Source organism: Nicotiana tabacum, chromosome 4 (assembly GCF_000715075.1).
Source record: "Nicotiana tabacum cultivar K326 chromosome 4, ASM71507v2, whole genome shotgun sequence".
Lineage (NCBI taxonomy): Eukaryota > Viridiplantae > Streptophyta > Magnoliopsida > Solanales > Solanaceae > Nicotiana > Nicotiana tabacum.
Genome location: NC_134083.1, coordinates 4,066,724 through 4,083,255, shown reverse-complemented (window position 1 = coordinate 4,083,255; position 16,532 = coordinate 4,066,724). Strand labels below are relative to the sequence as shown.

The 16,532-nt window shown below is 34.5% G+C and overlaps 2 protein-coding genes across 6 annotated transcripts; both read left to right on the top strand.

The window, feature by feature from the left end:
- The first annotated feature begins 547 nt into the window (after positions 1 to 547).
- LOC107827417 (protein phosphatase 2C 16) lies at positions 548 to 6,034 on the top strand. 5 transcript variants are annotated; one of them, XM_075251259.1, is made up of 5 exons: positions 548 to 807; positions 1,905 to 2,858; positions 3,161 to 3,520; positions 3,666 to 3,771; positions 5,439 to 6,034. In XM_075251259.1, exons 2-5 carry the CDS (start codon positions 2,043 to 2,045, stop codon positions 5,771 to 5,773), a joined length of 1,617 nt encoding a protein of 538 aa, XP_075107360.1. In that variant the 5' UTR covers positions 548 to 807; positions 1,905 to 2,042; the 3' UTR covers positions 5,774 to 6,034. The 5 variants fall into 5 exon arrangements, with proteins under 5 accessions (XP_075107360.1, XP_075107362.1, XP_075107358.1 ...); XM_075251261.1 differs by having other exon boundaries at positions 668 to 807; positions 2,176 to 2,858; XM_075251257.1 differs by having other exon boundaries at positions 743 to 947.
- A 6,672-nt stretch (positions 6,035 to 12,706) lies between these two features.
- On the top strand, positions 12,707 to 15,047 carry LOC107827416 (uncharacterized). Its single transcript, XM_016654551.2, has one exon. It carries the CDS (start codon positions 12,978 to 12,980, stop codon positions 14,718 to 14,720), a length of 1,743 nt encoding a protein of 580 aa, XP_016510037.1. The 5' UTR covers positions 12,707 to 12,977; the 3' UTR covers positions 14,721 to 15,047.
- Positions 15,048 to 16,532: the final 1,485 nt, after the last annotated feature.

Genomic DNA, 16,532 nt, shown 5'->3' with positions numbered 1-16,532 from the left:
TATTATTATTGGAGGAAAAAAGTACTCCATATTATTAATCAAACATCTAATATCTCTGGGAAAATATATTGCTCCTAATAGATAATAGTTGAACTAAAGCAAATTCTCAAAATCATTTTTGAAAAGTCTAAAAAATGGTATGAATAGGACAAATCAAGGCACTTTTGGATGAACAAGGAATCATAAAACGAGACTTGATTTAGGACTTTATTGTTTCAAACCTTCCAAGTTCAACCACTTATAAAAAAATAAAAATAAAAACAAAGAAGAAGCACACATTTCAAGTTCAACCATTGCCCTTCACTGTATTGTATTTAGACAAACATTTTTAGTGCACTTTCATGTAAATGATTTAAGAGCATAGTTGACATAAATTTGCACAAAAGAGGAAAAAGCAATAAACCTTGTTTTGGGTTAAAAAAGAAAAAAGAAAGAGGGAGAGAATTTAATGTCAAATTTAAAACTTGAAACATAGTTGAAAACAACATATAACCCCAAATACCTAATTTCAACAATAAAAGGAAATGCAATATGCAAAGGCAGCAACAGGCGTACATTAGCAGTAAACCCTTTGAAAAGAATGGAACACATGATAATTGACAAAGAAAATAATGGAGACATTATTTAGGTAATGGCTGACCTGCCAAGAAAGGACACGTGGTGTTTTCATGGAAAGTCCATGAACTCCCTTTTGTTTTTTTTATGTGAAAAATGTACAAAACAATTCATAAGCATTGTCTGTCTGGTGCATTGATTGGAGTTAGATAATTGTATCTACACGTGTCCTCTTTTGGAGTACACCAAGTGGTAAACATTTTTTCTTGAATCCCTTTGTTCAATTTCTCTCTCATGTGCAACTTCTAAAAAATAAAAATCTTGAGAATGGGGCATTTCTTTTCTGGCCATAGTTAAGAGTCTGCAAGCTATTTGATAAAAGGATTTTGTTGGTAAGCATAGTTTTCCACTGTTTTGAGCGGAATTTTTAGTAAATTTGGCAGCTTTTTTATGTTATAGTTATTAGGAAACTTGGATAATTTGTACTGCTCCTTAGTATCTGCTGCATAGAGATTCTTTTTTTTTTTTGTTGGGTTTGAGGGAGAACGAGAATTTATTTAGTAAATGACTCATATTTTGAGAGGTGGACATGAGTTACCTCAGATCCATGAAACCCAAGTTACATGTGGCAAAAAAGGTTGTATCTTTTTAGGGTTTTCTTGTGATTCTTGATTAGGTGTCTGTTTTTTTTACCTCTCCTAGGTTCTTTTTCCATGATTCTTTTGCTTTCCCTTGTTGAATTCATGGATAAGGCTTTGATTTTGTCGTTTTCCCCATGCTGTTGTGTATTTAAGGGTTGGTGTTGGTGGAGATAGGATTTGCTCTTCTTGTTCTTGATTTTTTCTCCTACAGGGAATTGCATAATTCTAGTTTACAGAAGTTTGGATCTGTTTACAGCTGCAGATCTCCCTCATACCCTTGTTTGTCTCACTAATCTGGAGCTTGTTCCACTTATTATTTGGTCTTTTTTAGTGTACCCTTTATTTCTTGTAGAGTGCTGTTGACTGAGATCTTCTTGCCCATTCAGTTTTATCTTTCCCCATTTTGTGGATTCCTAGCTCATCTCCTTGTGCTTTAAATTTAGCTGTCTTTCCCCATTTTTGTGGATTCCTAGCTCATCTCCTTGTACTTGTAAATTAGCTGTCTTTCCCCCTTTTTTTTTTTGGATTCCTACCTCATCTACTTGTGCTTTTAATTTAGCTGTCTTTCCCCATTTTTGTGGATTCCTAGCTCATCTTTTTTTGCTTTTAGTTTAGCTGTCTTTTCCAATTTTTGTGGATTCGTAGCTCATCTCCTTGTGCTTTTAATTTAGCTATTTTATCGCGCTTGTAAATTTCCCTTTAAAGCAGTCCTACTCTGCGAAACATAAAGCTTGGTGCAAATTTGTTGGTGGAACCGCGGAAGGGGCTTTGATGGGCTAACGTGGTTGACTCCTAGTTTGGGGAGATTCATTGGTAGCTTTTGCATATTATTTTCCTCTAGAAAGAATGGAGGAGTTGTCTCCAGCTGTTGCTGTTACACTCAGCTTAAGCACCTCTATCTGTGATAACCCTGCAATTTCGAACAATATGGAAATCACAAGGCTCAAATTAGTGACTGACACAGCTAGCTTACTTTCAGATCATCCATCTTTGTTGCATGTTGAGCCCAGTACCAGTTGGGATGGAAATAGCAACAGTATGAAAGCTGAGGTGGGTAGAGTTCCCTTTTGTGGTCCATTGCAGACTGTATTGGGAGCTGAAAATGGCCTGATTGTTAGCGATAGCATCATTCAGGGAAATGAAGAAGACGAGATTTTATCTGTTGGAGAGGATCCTTGTGCAATTAATGGGGAGGAGTTGTTGCCACTGGGTGCTAGCTCGGAGTTAAGTTTGCCAATTGCTGTTGAAATCGAGGGTATTGACAATGGTCAAATACTTGCCAAAGTCATAAGTTTGGAGGAAAGGAGTTTTGAGAGAAAGATCAGTAATCTGTCCGCCGTTGCTGCTATCCCAGATGATGAAATTACTACTGGCCCTACGCTAAAGGCATCCGTAGTGGTTCTTCCGTTGCCCAGTGAGAATGAACCTGTCAAAGAAAGTGTCAAGAGTGTGTTTGAATTGGAATGCGTGCCACTCTGGGGCTCTGTATCTATCTGTGGAAAGAGACCAGAGATGGAGGATGCTCTTATGGTTGTTCCTAATTTCATGAAAATACCTATCAAAATGTTTATTGGTGATCGTGTGATTGACGGACTAAGTCAACGTCTGAGTCACCTGACATCTCATTTTTATGGTGTATATGATGGTCATGGAGGATCTCAGGTATAGTGTTTCTTTTATGTGTTTATATTGATTGATTAGCCAATTAAATACTCCTTTAGATAAATCAAATTTTCCATACATCATTTATTTCAGACCTCACAATTATCTTGTACACAGTGCACCAGCCATTTCTTCATCCCATAATTTCAGCTGTGTAGCATTTCAGCAAGATAAAAATGTGTCAATTTAACTTCTCCAGGTCGAACTACCTGGTTATGTGTTCTACCATCAGTTTAAATCCTCATCAAGTCGACTTAATGAGAACTAAGTTTAATATAACTGACTGCTGTTTTGTCATGCAGGTTGCGGATTATTGCTGCAAACGCATTCATTTAGCATTAGTTGAGGAGTTAAAACTTTTTAAAGATGATATGGTGGACGGGAGTGCAAAGGACACACGTCAGGTGCAGTGGGAGAAGGTCTTTACTAGTTGCTTTCTCAAGGTTGACGATGAAGTTGGGGGGAAAGTAAACAGTGATCCCGGTGAAGACAACATAGATACCACTAGCTGCGCCTCTGAACCTATTGCCCCGGAAACTGTGGGGTCCACTGCAGTTGTAGCGGTGATATGTTCATCTCATATTGTAGTTTCTAATTGTGGGGATTCAAGAGCAGTCCTTTATCGTGGCAAAGAAGCAATGGCACTGTCAATTGATCATAAAGTAAATCACACATTTAGCATTACCTTTTGTCTCCTTTTCCCTTTTCTTTTCTTTTTTTTCACATACACGCTTGTCTTATTCTGGCAGGAAAGAATGTGGTTGATCCATTACCATCTCACTCTTTTACCTTGTATTCTTTTACCAGCCAAGCAGAGAAGATGAGTATGCTAGAATTGAAGCATCTGGTGGCAAGGTCATTCAGTGGAATGGACATCGTGTTTTTGGCGTCCTTGCAATGTCAAGATCTATTGGTTGGTGTACTAAACCTTTCAGCTTGCATATGTTGAGTATTATCTACTGATGCTGTGGTGTGCAATGGATTTTCTTGATACCTGTTTTCTTTGGCTTCCGTCAGACGGCTACCTTCTCGTCTTGACAGTCTGTTAAATTTGGAGAATTCTATTTGCTTCACCATAATCCAAAATGCTCCTTCTTAGTGATCGCATATGGTCCTGTTAGTCTATAACTATGACAAATGATGACTAGTTTGCATTTGAACTAATAAACTACATTTCTGAATTTAACCTTGGCTTCTGACTTTAGGTCATTATATATGCCGACTGAGCTCTTCATCTGTTTTTTTATGGAGATTATCTCTACATTTAATCCTCTATTTTAGCTGTTCTGCATGACTTTGAGTTCTAGTTACAGAGAAATGCTTACTATTTGATCTGTAAAGAGATTGAGATGTAGCATCGCTGATTATTAGTTCCGTCAAACTTGAACTAAAACTTTTCAGCAGCAACAAATATGCCTCAGTCACAAACAAGTTGGGGTTGGCGGTATGAATCCTCATTTCTTTCTGTAAGCACAACTCATATCATCATCATGCCAAAATAAAGTAAAAGTGAGTTAAAAAAAGATAGATATTTATATATAAATAATAGTAATAATAATAATAATAATGTTGAAAGTTCTCTACCAAGTCTAAAACCTATTCCCAACTAACAGGTATCACCTATATGGATCTTTCTCCTCCTTCATGCCCTATCTTTAGCTAAGTCTGTATTAATTCCAAGGATTTGTAGGTCTAACTAAAACTTTTCAGGAACTAGACAAATTGAATTCTCTGGAAAACCAAACTGCAACGCAAGATGGAATACTAATAGAAAACAATCAATAAAAGATAAGAAAGAAATAAGGAACTGAAGATAAGAGTGAGATTCACTTGGAAAACATTGAACAGTGTAGTATGGTGAAAAGTAACTCAATAAATAGAAATTTCATGGTTGTACCCATCAAAAAGAGAACCCTTGGGATCTTTAGGGAATGTACATCAGATTTTGCATGGCTAATGCCGAGATTCAGCTATTAGTGCCCAAGTTAGAAGACAGCTACTGTTACAGAAGATGCTTTCTACACTTTCTCATGTTATTTTAGGTTCACTGTTGCCAAGGAGTGTTCCTGTCAAAGATTTTGTATGCCAGTAAAAAATTTCGAGAAATTCTAGTGCTAGAGAACTTAAATCTTTAGAAATATTGGATTGGGTCTTAGTGGAGCTCAATTTCACCTGACCTTCATTTAATAGACTCATATGTCAAGGTGCCATGTCGTTCTGCAGCCTTCTTCCATATCATCCTGTTGAGTCAAATTATGCTCCTGATTATCCGTCTCTCTTGATTATATTTACCCTTTCTATCAAACTAGATTTGTTAGTGAAATTTTATTGGTTCCCTGCTCTTTCCTTTCTTTCAATTAGTTATTTTGGACGGATTGTGAATGGGTTGCCACCTTATGCATTGTCCGAGAATCACATTATTGCGTGCTTTTTTACAGATCATGCTATGCATATTCCGCATTGCTTACATGTCAAAAGGAAAATTATTCATCTTATTGAAAAGAAAAGGAGAAAAATTGAAAAGTATTCATCATTTTGGCGGTCAACTCTTTATTCATGTATACTCTTTTTTACCCTCAGGCGACAGATACTTGAAACCATGGATTATACCCGAACCAGAAGTTATGTTTGTACCACGAGCTAGAGAAGACGAATGCCTAGTTTTAGCTAGTGACGGGTTGTGGGATGTCATGTCAAATGAGGAAGCTTGTGAAGTAGCTAGACGACGAATTCTGCTATGGCACAAAAAGAATGGGACTAACCCTCTGCCGGAAAGGGGCCAAGGAGTTGATCCTGCTGCACAAGCAGCAGCAGAGTATCTCTCGTCGATGGCTCTTCAAAAAGGTAGCAAAGACAATATATCTGTGATTGTGGTGGACCTTAAATCTCAAAGGAAATTCAAGAGCAAATGTTAAGAGATGACAATGTTCACCCACACTTTGGTTTTTAGCATAAATCTATATACGGCTATGGGGTATAATCTCATTATTACATAACTCGGTCCATCCATTTTTTATGGGCTTAAGGTCTGTGTATGAGAATAGTGTTTAGCATGTATTTATAGAAAAACAGTTTAACAAATGACGTTTATCCAAATTTTTGGTGTTATGCCAGCAACTGGCTATGTAAATTGAGCATGTTGTAGCAATATCAAAGGTGCAAGTTCTTTGTTCTTCCGTTTAGTGTACGATAAAATAGAAAAGCCACGACAGTAGTTCTGGATTCGGCTGAACCTGTAGTAGCTTTAGCTCAAACTTTGTATTTGTATTAACAATTTCACTCTCTCTCTCTCTCTAAATAGAAAAGCCACGACAGTAGTTCTGGATTCGGCTGAACCTGTAGTAGCTTTAGCTCAAACTTTGTATTTGTATTAACAATTTCACTCTCTCTCTCTCTCTCTATATATATATATATATATATTAATGATCTATCCCGAAACCAATAAGCAAAAAGAGTTTGTGGTTTAAAATTCATGAACATAAGATTTTGGATCTGCCTTTGTTCGTGTTGTGTGCATTTTGAGCTTGTTGCCATTTTATGACTTAATACGCTCTGTATGGTTGTCTTAATTTTCAGTTGGTTGTTCTTAATTACAAGTTTTATTCTTTCTTATTTTTCTACATTTTATTGGCGTCGTTGGATTTAATGAGGTTAAGAACTCCTATCGACTCACAGGTTATATTTAGGATGGCCTGGACACCACGGTTATGGAAAACAATTCAATGACGATGTTGGCATCAATAGTTAATTCATTAATTTCTTTTCCTACTGAGGTAAAAATAAACTTATTTGTTTTTTTTATCAGATAGTATTGTATCCCCGAGTCTATAGCACCTTAAATTCAATTCGCTATAAGTTTATGTATAGATTCCTAGGTTGGGACGAAAACTCTAAAATTTAAAACATTAATTAAAATTTAATTAATTTCCATGGATGAAGAATGAAGAAAAATGGAACAAAAAAATTAAACAAAGAGAGACTTTTCATTACCAAGGCTCCTGGAGTACAAAGAATACTTTAATAACATCATATAGAATTATTAAAGTTCATTAAAAAAGGAAAGAGAAAAGGGGTGACTAGCAAGGATAATAGCAAGCATAAAAAGGACCATCAAAGCCAATCTGGCTTGGGGTCCAAATTTCTGCTTGCAAAATGAAAAATATTTTGGCTCAACATTGCCTTGATCACACAATATTTTTGTATATATTTAGTAACATGTGTTTGTTACCTTTATTGATGGGATCATCGTTCCAATTGCAACCAATAAAAAAAGATAGATTAAAAATAAGTATTCACATTTAAAAAAAATCTTATTTACGACCTTATTATAAGGCTGCCCCGTCTCAATTTATATGAGGTATTAAATTGAGCATGGAGTTTAGGAGAACAAGAATTTTTTTTGAAACTTTTGGTCTGAAACAAATCATTGAAATTTTTGTAGCTATAAATCATCTCACTAAAGGTAAAATATAAATCAAAATCTTAGCCCTTTTTGTTTTAGTTCTAGAAATATAGTTAACTAGTCTTCAGTAGCTCTTGTTGTTTTTCTTTACTAACTCTGGATAATCAAAGTAACCATGAGTGTCCTTTTATAGCTAGTAAAACAGCTGCAGAATATGTCAACAACATACCCAATATTATCCCATACCGTGAGGTATGGGGAAGATAATGTGTACGCAGACCTTACCCCTATCTTGTGAGGATAGAGAGGCTGTTTCTAATAGACCCTCGGCTCAGGAAAGCATAAGCACTATATTAATGAAAATATAGACAAGAAGGGACATATAAAAGCAGAATAAAAATAATAAGACAGTAAGGTGATCAACAATGAAAGAAAACAACGGTTAGTCATAAAAACCTACTACCAACAGAAGGCGAGACTGCGTGCCAATACTACTGTTATGAACACTCTAGATTACCTACTCTACTATCTTAATTTTCGACCTCCATACCTTCCTATCAAGGGTCATGTCCTTAGTCAGCTGAAGCTGCGCCATGTCTTGCCTAATCACCTCTCCCCACCTCTTCTTTGGCCTACCTCTACCTCTCCGTAGGCCCTCCAATGTCAACCTCTCACACCTCCTCACCGGGACGTCTGTGCTTCTACTCCTCACATGACCAATCCACCTAAGTCGCGCTTCCCGCATCTTGTCCTCAATGTCAAGCTACAGAATATGTCGAAATCTAAATTTTATGATTGGATTTTGGAAATTTGGAATATGTAATTAGATTGAGAGTATTTGTTACCATAGGTCTTGGAAATTTGAAATATATACTCCTATTATATTCTGAAAGTTAATTTGTTACCAAATTTATTTAAATTTTGCAAATTAATGGTTCTATCTAACCACTTACTATAATATACACATACTCACGGAGAAGTTCGCACGCATATGCATATTAAACAGAGGGGTGTGTAATACCTAACAATGTTATCGACAAAATTTCATATGGAATGCGCTTTCAACTTTAATTAGAGGTCTGGATAGATCTTCAAGTATAAATCCACGTGGAATGCACTTTTAACTTTATAGGCCATTCACATCGTTCTAGACACCGAATGATTATACAAAACAAAAATAAGAATTATGTAAACGTCAATTAACCAACACAATTCAAATTACCGATATATACCGATAAATGTATGACATTCCTCTTCTGCTAATAAATTTGTGTGAAAATTTCACAATTAAATTAAAACATTTAAAAATTCATAAGCATCCACGATAAGGAAAAAAAAATTCAAAACAAACTAAATGTTAAATTATATCCCATGAAGATGCTAGACCATAATCCATAACGTGCTTACGTTATTTTATATTATTCACAAAATAATTTTTTAAAATTGCTTAAAGTTGACTCATGGATCTTAATTAACTAAGCTTGATTTATAAATCAACTGCGAATTTATGCCATCTACTAAAGGAGGCGTTCAGCTTAGTTTATGAAGAAAAAAAGGTCACTAGTTTGAAACGATGTGGATTTGCTTTGATTTTTCTAAGAGCTTTTGTAACAATACATCTGTTTTGGACAAATGACAGGCTAGTTAGAACGATAAAAAGTCATTAATTTGCCTGGACGCCAGATTAGTGGCATTAACGTGAGAGACTTGATTACCGATTAGTAGAAGACTAGAAGTAGAACCAGTGTAATGCACTCAATTCATGTGCATAATTTTAATCATTTATTTTCCATGACAAAAACAGGGCGGCCCAACCCTAACACTTGCTTTAGGCCTCAAATATTTAAGGGCCCCAAAATTACTAGTATTTTTCTATATATAGTAGTATATTATTTATATAATTATCTTTTATTATTGATAAATTTATTTCTTTATTGTCATATTAATTTTTAATAACTCGATTTCTTCCTCTAATTAATATAACTAAAATAATTTTCTGTCAATCTTATTTTACTTTTTTACTTAATTATATTTCTCTATTCATTAGTTGGTCACGTAACTATATCTAATAATCTAACTTATTATTTATTTTCCTTACATAAATTATACTCTCTCCGTCCCAATTTATATGAAAGTGTTTGACTGGACATGGATTTTATGAAATAAAGGAAGGCTTTTGAAACTTGTAATCTTAAATAAATCATAGAAATTTTTGGGCTAGAAATTATCTCATTAATGGTTAAAAAAAAAATCTAAAGTTGAATTGTTACCAAATATAAAAAGGGACTTACTAAAAAAAAAGGAGTCACTTATGTTTTCTGGGATCTCCCATTTCAGTTGTGATACAACCAACATTAAATTCATTTAATTTTCTGTATTTTATAAAACTAAGTTCTCATTTTTTTTAATTCCACATCCTCACTTGTCTAATTTTTTTTAAAACGATGTTCATTAAATTATATATATATATTAAGGCCTCTTATTAAGATATTGCTTTAGGCCTCCGATGAGGCCTTTATTAAGATTTTGCTTTAGACCTCCGGTGAGGTTGGGCCGCCCCTGGACAAAAATATTACTACTACTAAATAAAGATTTTAAACAATAGAGCACTAATAAAATGCTTGTTATGGGAAAAAAATTGTTAATTGTTCATTTGAGCCATAAAAAAAAAACAATTGACGTACTACAGTAGCACATTGCAGACAATAAGCTGTTGAAATCGTCAAACTTCAAAAGTATAACTTCTGTTGGAAGTTTCCGAAGGCTGTTTAGCCATAAATTACTATTTTATTATTGTCAATTAGTGTTTGATTTTCAATTAATTATTATTGGATAATTCTTAGAAAAATTCGCAGTCGCTATTGGTAACCTGATCATTGTATAATAACTCGCCAACCAAACAAGAAATGTAAACTGTATTAGGCATGCCCGGTGCGACAAACTCTGACTCAAGTGAATGTTGGTGAACGAATTGATCTCAGGATTTCTATACAATTTTTTTTTTGACAAGAGTTTTTAATTAGAATGGGAGCGTAGTTGACGGCGACGTGCGGAAGGGAAGTGAACACACAGGATATATATCTACGCGTTTTTTTCTCTCTTCACTTCAAATGTGTGAGTTGGTGCATTCTTTGTTATCGTCTTATTAGGCATTAGAACCCAGGTTTTAAGTCTCAACAACTCTCAACTCTCATTTAGTTTCTTACTTAAAGCCATAGTTTTGATAGGTAAAAACGTAAAAGCATTAGGTGTTTACATCAAAACAATAACCCTAAAATATGTGACTTTTTATCTACCTACAAATAACGTACAAAATAAAATTCGAACAAAAATATTTTTAAAATCCAAAAAAAATCTAACATAATATGTTGGAATTCGAATTTTTCACATATGACATTCCATCATAATGTGATAGAATTTTATAATATGCTGGAGTTCCAACATAATATGCTGGAAGTTTATACACAAGAGCTCCATAATCCAGCATATTAAGTTAGAACTTTTCACATTTCAGCTAGGATATTTTTGTCCAGATTTTATTTCTGCATAATTTAGTGGCTATTTTTTAATAACTTTGCAAATGTAGGTTACTTGCCTATTTTTTAATTACCAATCTGAAAACCGTGTAGCCCATGCTATTTTCGTTTTAACTTTTATATGCTAAGATTAAATTATTTGATTTAATATGAACATTGAATGCAAATAAATCTTTACCGCTTTGACGTGGGGGTGGATTTCTTGTTGGTGCTAGCTAAATGGTATGTGAAGGATTGAAGGCCTTGAGATTTGGCTTCAAATTTCTCCAATATCTGGATCCAACTCATCTACCTTACAACTTGTTTGGAGGGTTGTTACCCATTATATCGTATTGTATTGTTATCCCAAAATAATGTTTGTTTTGATTGTTTAGTTAAAATTAGTTGTATTGTATTGTTAAATTCATTATTTCGAAACAATGAAAAGTCCTATTTTTCGAAATAACTGATTTGATGTGGTGAGATTGTTTCCTATTTTTCTTTTCAATTATGCCCTTACATATTACTTTATAATTACATATTACTTTTTACCTTCTTTTATTTTAACTCTAACCTATAACCTACTTCTTCATCTCTTTTTTTCCTTCTGCCACTTTCAACTCCAACGTCAGGTATAGGTTTTGCCTTCCTTTTATTTCATTATTTCTCCTACTTTGATTTTTAATTCCAATTCTAATTACTTTATCTCCAATTAGCTGTATAATATTGGCTGCTTTCAAGTGTGCAAAGTGTTATTATTTATATATCTTTGTTCTGTCAACTTCTTCATTCGTTTTTTAATTATTCTAAAAATAGTTAAAAAAAATTTCTTCATGTTTTTGCTCTTGTTTTCAAGTTACATGTACTTCTTCTCTCTCTTTTTTTTGGTCATTTACTAGCTGTTTAATTCTCCCATTGTATTGCAATTAAATCTAGTTATTTGAGTAGTTGACCTCCTATTATGTTGAAATTATGTATGATTATATTGGAGATTCGTATTAATATAATATCAGTATGATTTGCTAATGTGATTCACCAAGTAATATATGCCCAAATATATATAACTAAGTAATTTAATTACTCTTTCATAGGGTATAATGTTGTTAAACACTATTGCAAGAAAAGTTATACGCTATTGAGATTTACAAACAAAAATCCTTAGCATTGGATTCCCAATTAATTAGTTAACAAAAAATATAGTCCCAAAAGTCCAAAAAGGTGATTTAGAAAATATTATATACTTTAAGTTGTGGATTATATGACATGTTGGTAGAAAATATTACTTATGATACTTATTATTGTTTTTAATATTATTAACTTGTTCCACTAATTTCGATAAAATTTGCATGAATTTAATCACTTAATTTATATATAAGACATAATTGGTGATGAATTAGTAGAAAGTAGTTTTCTTAAATTATTTTTATGCACAATTCTTGATAAATTAAATATTTAAAATAATTGAGGGTATTTTTATAAATTTATCAGTTACAGTATAGTACGATATAGTCAAACCAAATAGTAAAATATTATTTAACAACAATAAATAATAAAATATATTTAAATACTATACTCATAAAATGATACCATACAATAACTACAATACGATACGTTATAAAATGATAGATAATACTGATTCAAACAAAGTATTTAGCAAATGTCTACTCCTTGAGCAATTTGTACCTTGGCTGTATAACAAGCGTCAAAATTATCCGTAAACGTTTCCAAAGAACTGGTCAAAATGTCAATTAGTACCTCATATGATTGGTTAGAAACGAGTATTGAAAGATACTTTAATTACAATGTACGCGGTATTGATTATAGGCTGTCATTCTTAAAACAGCAGCAGCCAAGCATGTGATATTTTCCAACTCTTGCATCATACTATACTTAGTTTCATTATTTAATCAAAAGATAATGTGTAATGACCAGACTTTAATGCCTAAATACTCTTTTCAATATTCCCACAACTACTCCATTTCCAACCCCACAAGTAATCTTGCACTTCCCAAACACATTGTTTTCTCTATATTATAAATACATAAGTCCCTTAATTTATCCATCCAACAAAAAAAGTGCCCAACTCCAAGACAACCACAAAGCTAAAAAAAAGAGGCAAAAACCCAAAGTTCAAACCAAGTTAAAGGTTGTCTCCTAAAGAGCTCCTTTTGTCCAAAGCAAGTTCTCATTAGGCCTAAATCAATGGCAGATAATGGGGAAGACTTGACCCCATTTTGGCTACAAAACACCACCGATCTCCGCCGTACTGACCGCCTCCGCCACCACCTGTCGTCTCTTTTCTTTAACTCCGCTCTCTTACTCGTCTTTCTGTTGGTTACAGCAATCTTTTTCTTAGTTTTCATAGTTCCCTCTAGTCTCTCTTTCACAAGTAGTAGTATATTTAAACCAAGCAGTGTAAAGAAAAGCTGGGATTCTTTCAATATAGTACTAGTCCTAGTTGCTGTGATCTTTGGTTTTCTCAGCAAAAACAAGAATGAAGACAGAAATCCCAATGACAATCATCAAATTACTTCTCCAATTATCAGAAATGAAGTTCAGAAATCGAACCCATCAACCCCAAATAGTCGATGGTTTAATGATATTCGAAATCCAAATCCAACTACTCCCCGCACATGGTACGATAATGTGGATCGAAATTCCTATAGCAACAATCAGAGTAATATTACTACTGGTGGGGGTGGATTGAGGAGGACTTTTAGTTCATATCCTGATTTATGTGAAGTGTCGCCGCGGTGGATCTCCGGTGAAGATCATTGGCGGTTCTACGACGATACTCATGTTGATACTTATCGGTTTTCGGATCCCGGTCAGCTTCACCGCCGGCGTAGCTTTAGAGAAGTTGATCGTTCTCCGGAACCTGATATTAAAACTATTTATGAAGATCCTTTAGAATCCAAAAAGGAACCTATATTTACTCCACCATCTTCAACTGCTCCCCTGCTCTCACCGCCGTCACCTCCGCCAGCTTCGGCACCAGTAGTATATGAGGACAAAGTGAAGAGAGCAGCTCATAGTGTACCGCGTAAAAAGGAGAGAGCAAGGAAGAAGAGGGAAAATCATGAGGTAGAAGCAAATGAAGTTGTTAGGGCACCGGCGACACCTCCACCACCACCGCCGCCGCCGCCGCCGCAATACGTGGAGCCGAGAAGCAGTAAAAGCGACCGGAAAAGAGGTGGTGCAAGTGCGACAAAAGAGTTTCTCAATTCATTGTATCAGAAGAAGAGAAAAAACAGGTCAAAAAGTGTTGATAATTTTGATGCTCTCCTCCATAAATCAGAACCTCCTCCTCTCCATTATCATGAATGGCCGGAAACATTCATCACCACACCTCCGCCGCCACCTGCTTCGTTGTTTCAGAACCTGTTTACATCCAAAAAAGCTAGGAGAAAGAGAAATGCGCCTCCACCACCACCTCCTCCTCCTCCGCCTGTGAGGGTGGCACCGGTCAGGATATCAAGACCAAAATCTCAAAATGCCCCGATCACCAGAACTCCAGCTCCAAAGCCAGTGAAGATAAGAAGTTTCGACAGTGTCGAGGAGAACTCGAACAGCGGTGGGAATTCCCCGTTAATACCAATTCCGCCACCGCCTCCACCGCCACCGTTCTACAGGAAGAACGCATGGAAGTTTGTGGTGCAAGGTGACTACGTGAGAATAGACAGCACCGTCAGCTCACGTTCTGGTTCGCCTGAACCTGAAGATATAGATTCAGCTGAGAGCATCCCGACGGCAGAATACGTCGGCGGTGATCGGACGGCGTTTGCGCCGTCGCCATTATTCTGTCCAAGTCCAGACGTCAACACAAAAGCTGAAAACTTCATATCAAAGTTCAGAGCTGGATTGAAGCTAGAGAAGATCAACTCCTTCAATAAAAATGAAGGCCGAGGTTTATCTAATTTGGGCCCAGGAGTAGGGCCAAGTTAGATATTGCATTCTTTTTTACCACATTGACTGATTTGTTAAAATTTTCATTTTTCACACGTTTTTTCATGATTGTTTGAGGTGTTTTCGAAGTTTTATTGCATATAGTATCAGTGTACATAAAAAGATTGCAGCAGAGAGTCGGTTCATCATAGGATAGAAGTTGGATATTTGATAATATATATATATTTTAAAGTTTTTGGTTTGTTGTTGCATTTAGTAAAATTGGTCATGTAGTTGAGTAGCATAAGTTAAGCAGGAAATTTGTGATTTTGAGTAATCCAGGATGATGTATTGATAAGAGCAAATAATATTCGATCTTGGATTCTACTGCATGTTGAGATTTTCTTGTTAAGTGATAGCTGGCTTGAATTTTCAAATTAAGGAAAAGAAAAGGACACACTTGGGCGCAAATTGCGATTTCATTTGGAATTTAGGGGTGTAGGAGATTTGTTGAGTGTTGGTTGAAATTTGATATTGACATTCGTTTACAATTACATTAGCATTTGCACATCTCATTCCTTCTCAAAGGTACAAGTAAGAGAACATATCTTACAATCATTTCATATATATATTAATCACAAATTGATAAGGTAGTGTATGCCCAGTTTACTACACACCAACTGTAACATGTTCTAAGTAGTGATAAACGTGAAGCAAATACCAATTGCTTTTCTCACCCCTGACTTTGTCAATTGGGTCCGAACTCCATGTGCTTCTATCATAAGTGTGTACTCTTAGGACCCCCATCATCATCTTTATGTTACATTACTTTACTATTTATTATATTATACCCCTCCGTTTCAATTTATATGAGCTCATTTGATTGGACACGAAATTTAAGAAAAGAGAGAAGATTTTTGAACTTGTGTTGTAATGTGAGTCATATATATTTTGTATAGTTATAAATCATTGCATAAAGATAAATTATTTTTAAATAAAAAAAATTATAATTTTTTTAATACGTACTAAAAAAGAAATATGTTTACATATATTGATAAAGAAAAGAGTATTCTCTTCTATTAAGCTTCTTCAACTGTATGTGTCATCAACAAGCCTGCTTGGCATCTGGCATCCCGCATTTTAAGTTGTGTTTGATGCATGCACAAGTTTGAGCTATAATTTGCATCTTTACTTGGACACGTGTCGTCATCTTTTGGAGGCCAATTTCTTTCTTTATTTTAACCAGTTATTACATTGGTTTTCTCTTAGGTTTCTCCAAATGATGTCATTATTGAGTACATTTTGGTAACTTGGCTCTTTCTCTTTCTAGGCACCATCATGTTGTTCCCTAGAGTTGCCCATTAAAAATTGACACGTGGTCCCTAGCTTCTGTCTTGTTCGATGGAACTCAAAATGGCCAAATTTTATTTCTTGTGTTTCTTAAGAAAAAACAAATTAGTTGCAATTAAATATTCCACATGAGATAAAATCATGAAAAGATTCCCCAACTGTTTGCGTTCTCTAAAAAAAAAGGTCTTCACCTTCTTACGTTAAAAAAAATTAATAAATGGTCATTAACGGAAACTAAGATATTGTCGTTCATGGTTTAATGAGGTTTAAGTCGTTTATTAATCACACACAGGACAAAAAAATATTATTTTCTGATAAATCTAAAGAGGCACTTCTCACGTTACACTTATGAGCACATATTTTTTGACTATATTTAAATTTTTATTATCTTTTACTATGTAAATATTTTCATAAATTTAATATATATTTTTTTAGCTTTGTTATATTTTTTTTATATAGGGTAAAGATTAATAATAATTTAAAAGATTAATTATTAATATTAGTATTATTTTTTTCTTTATT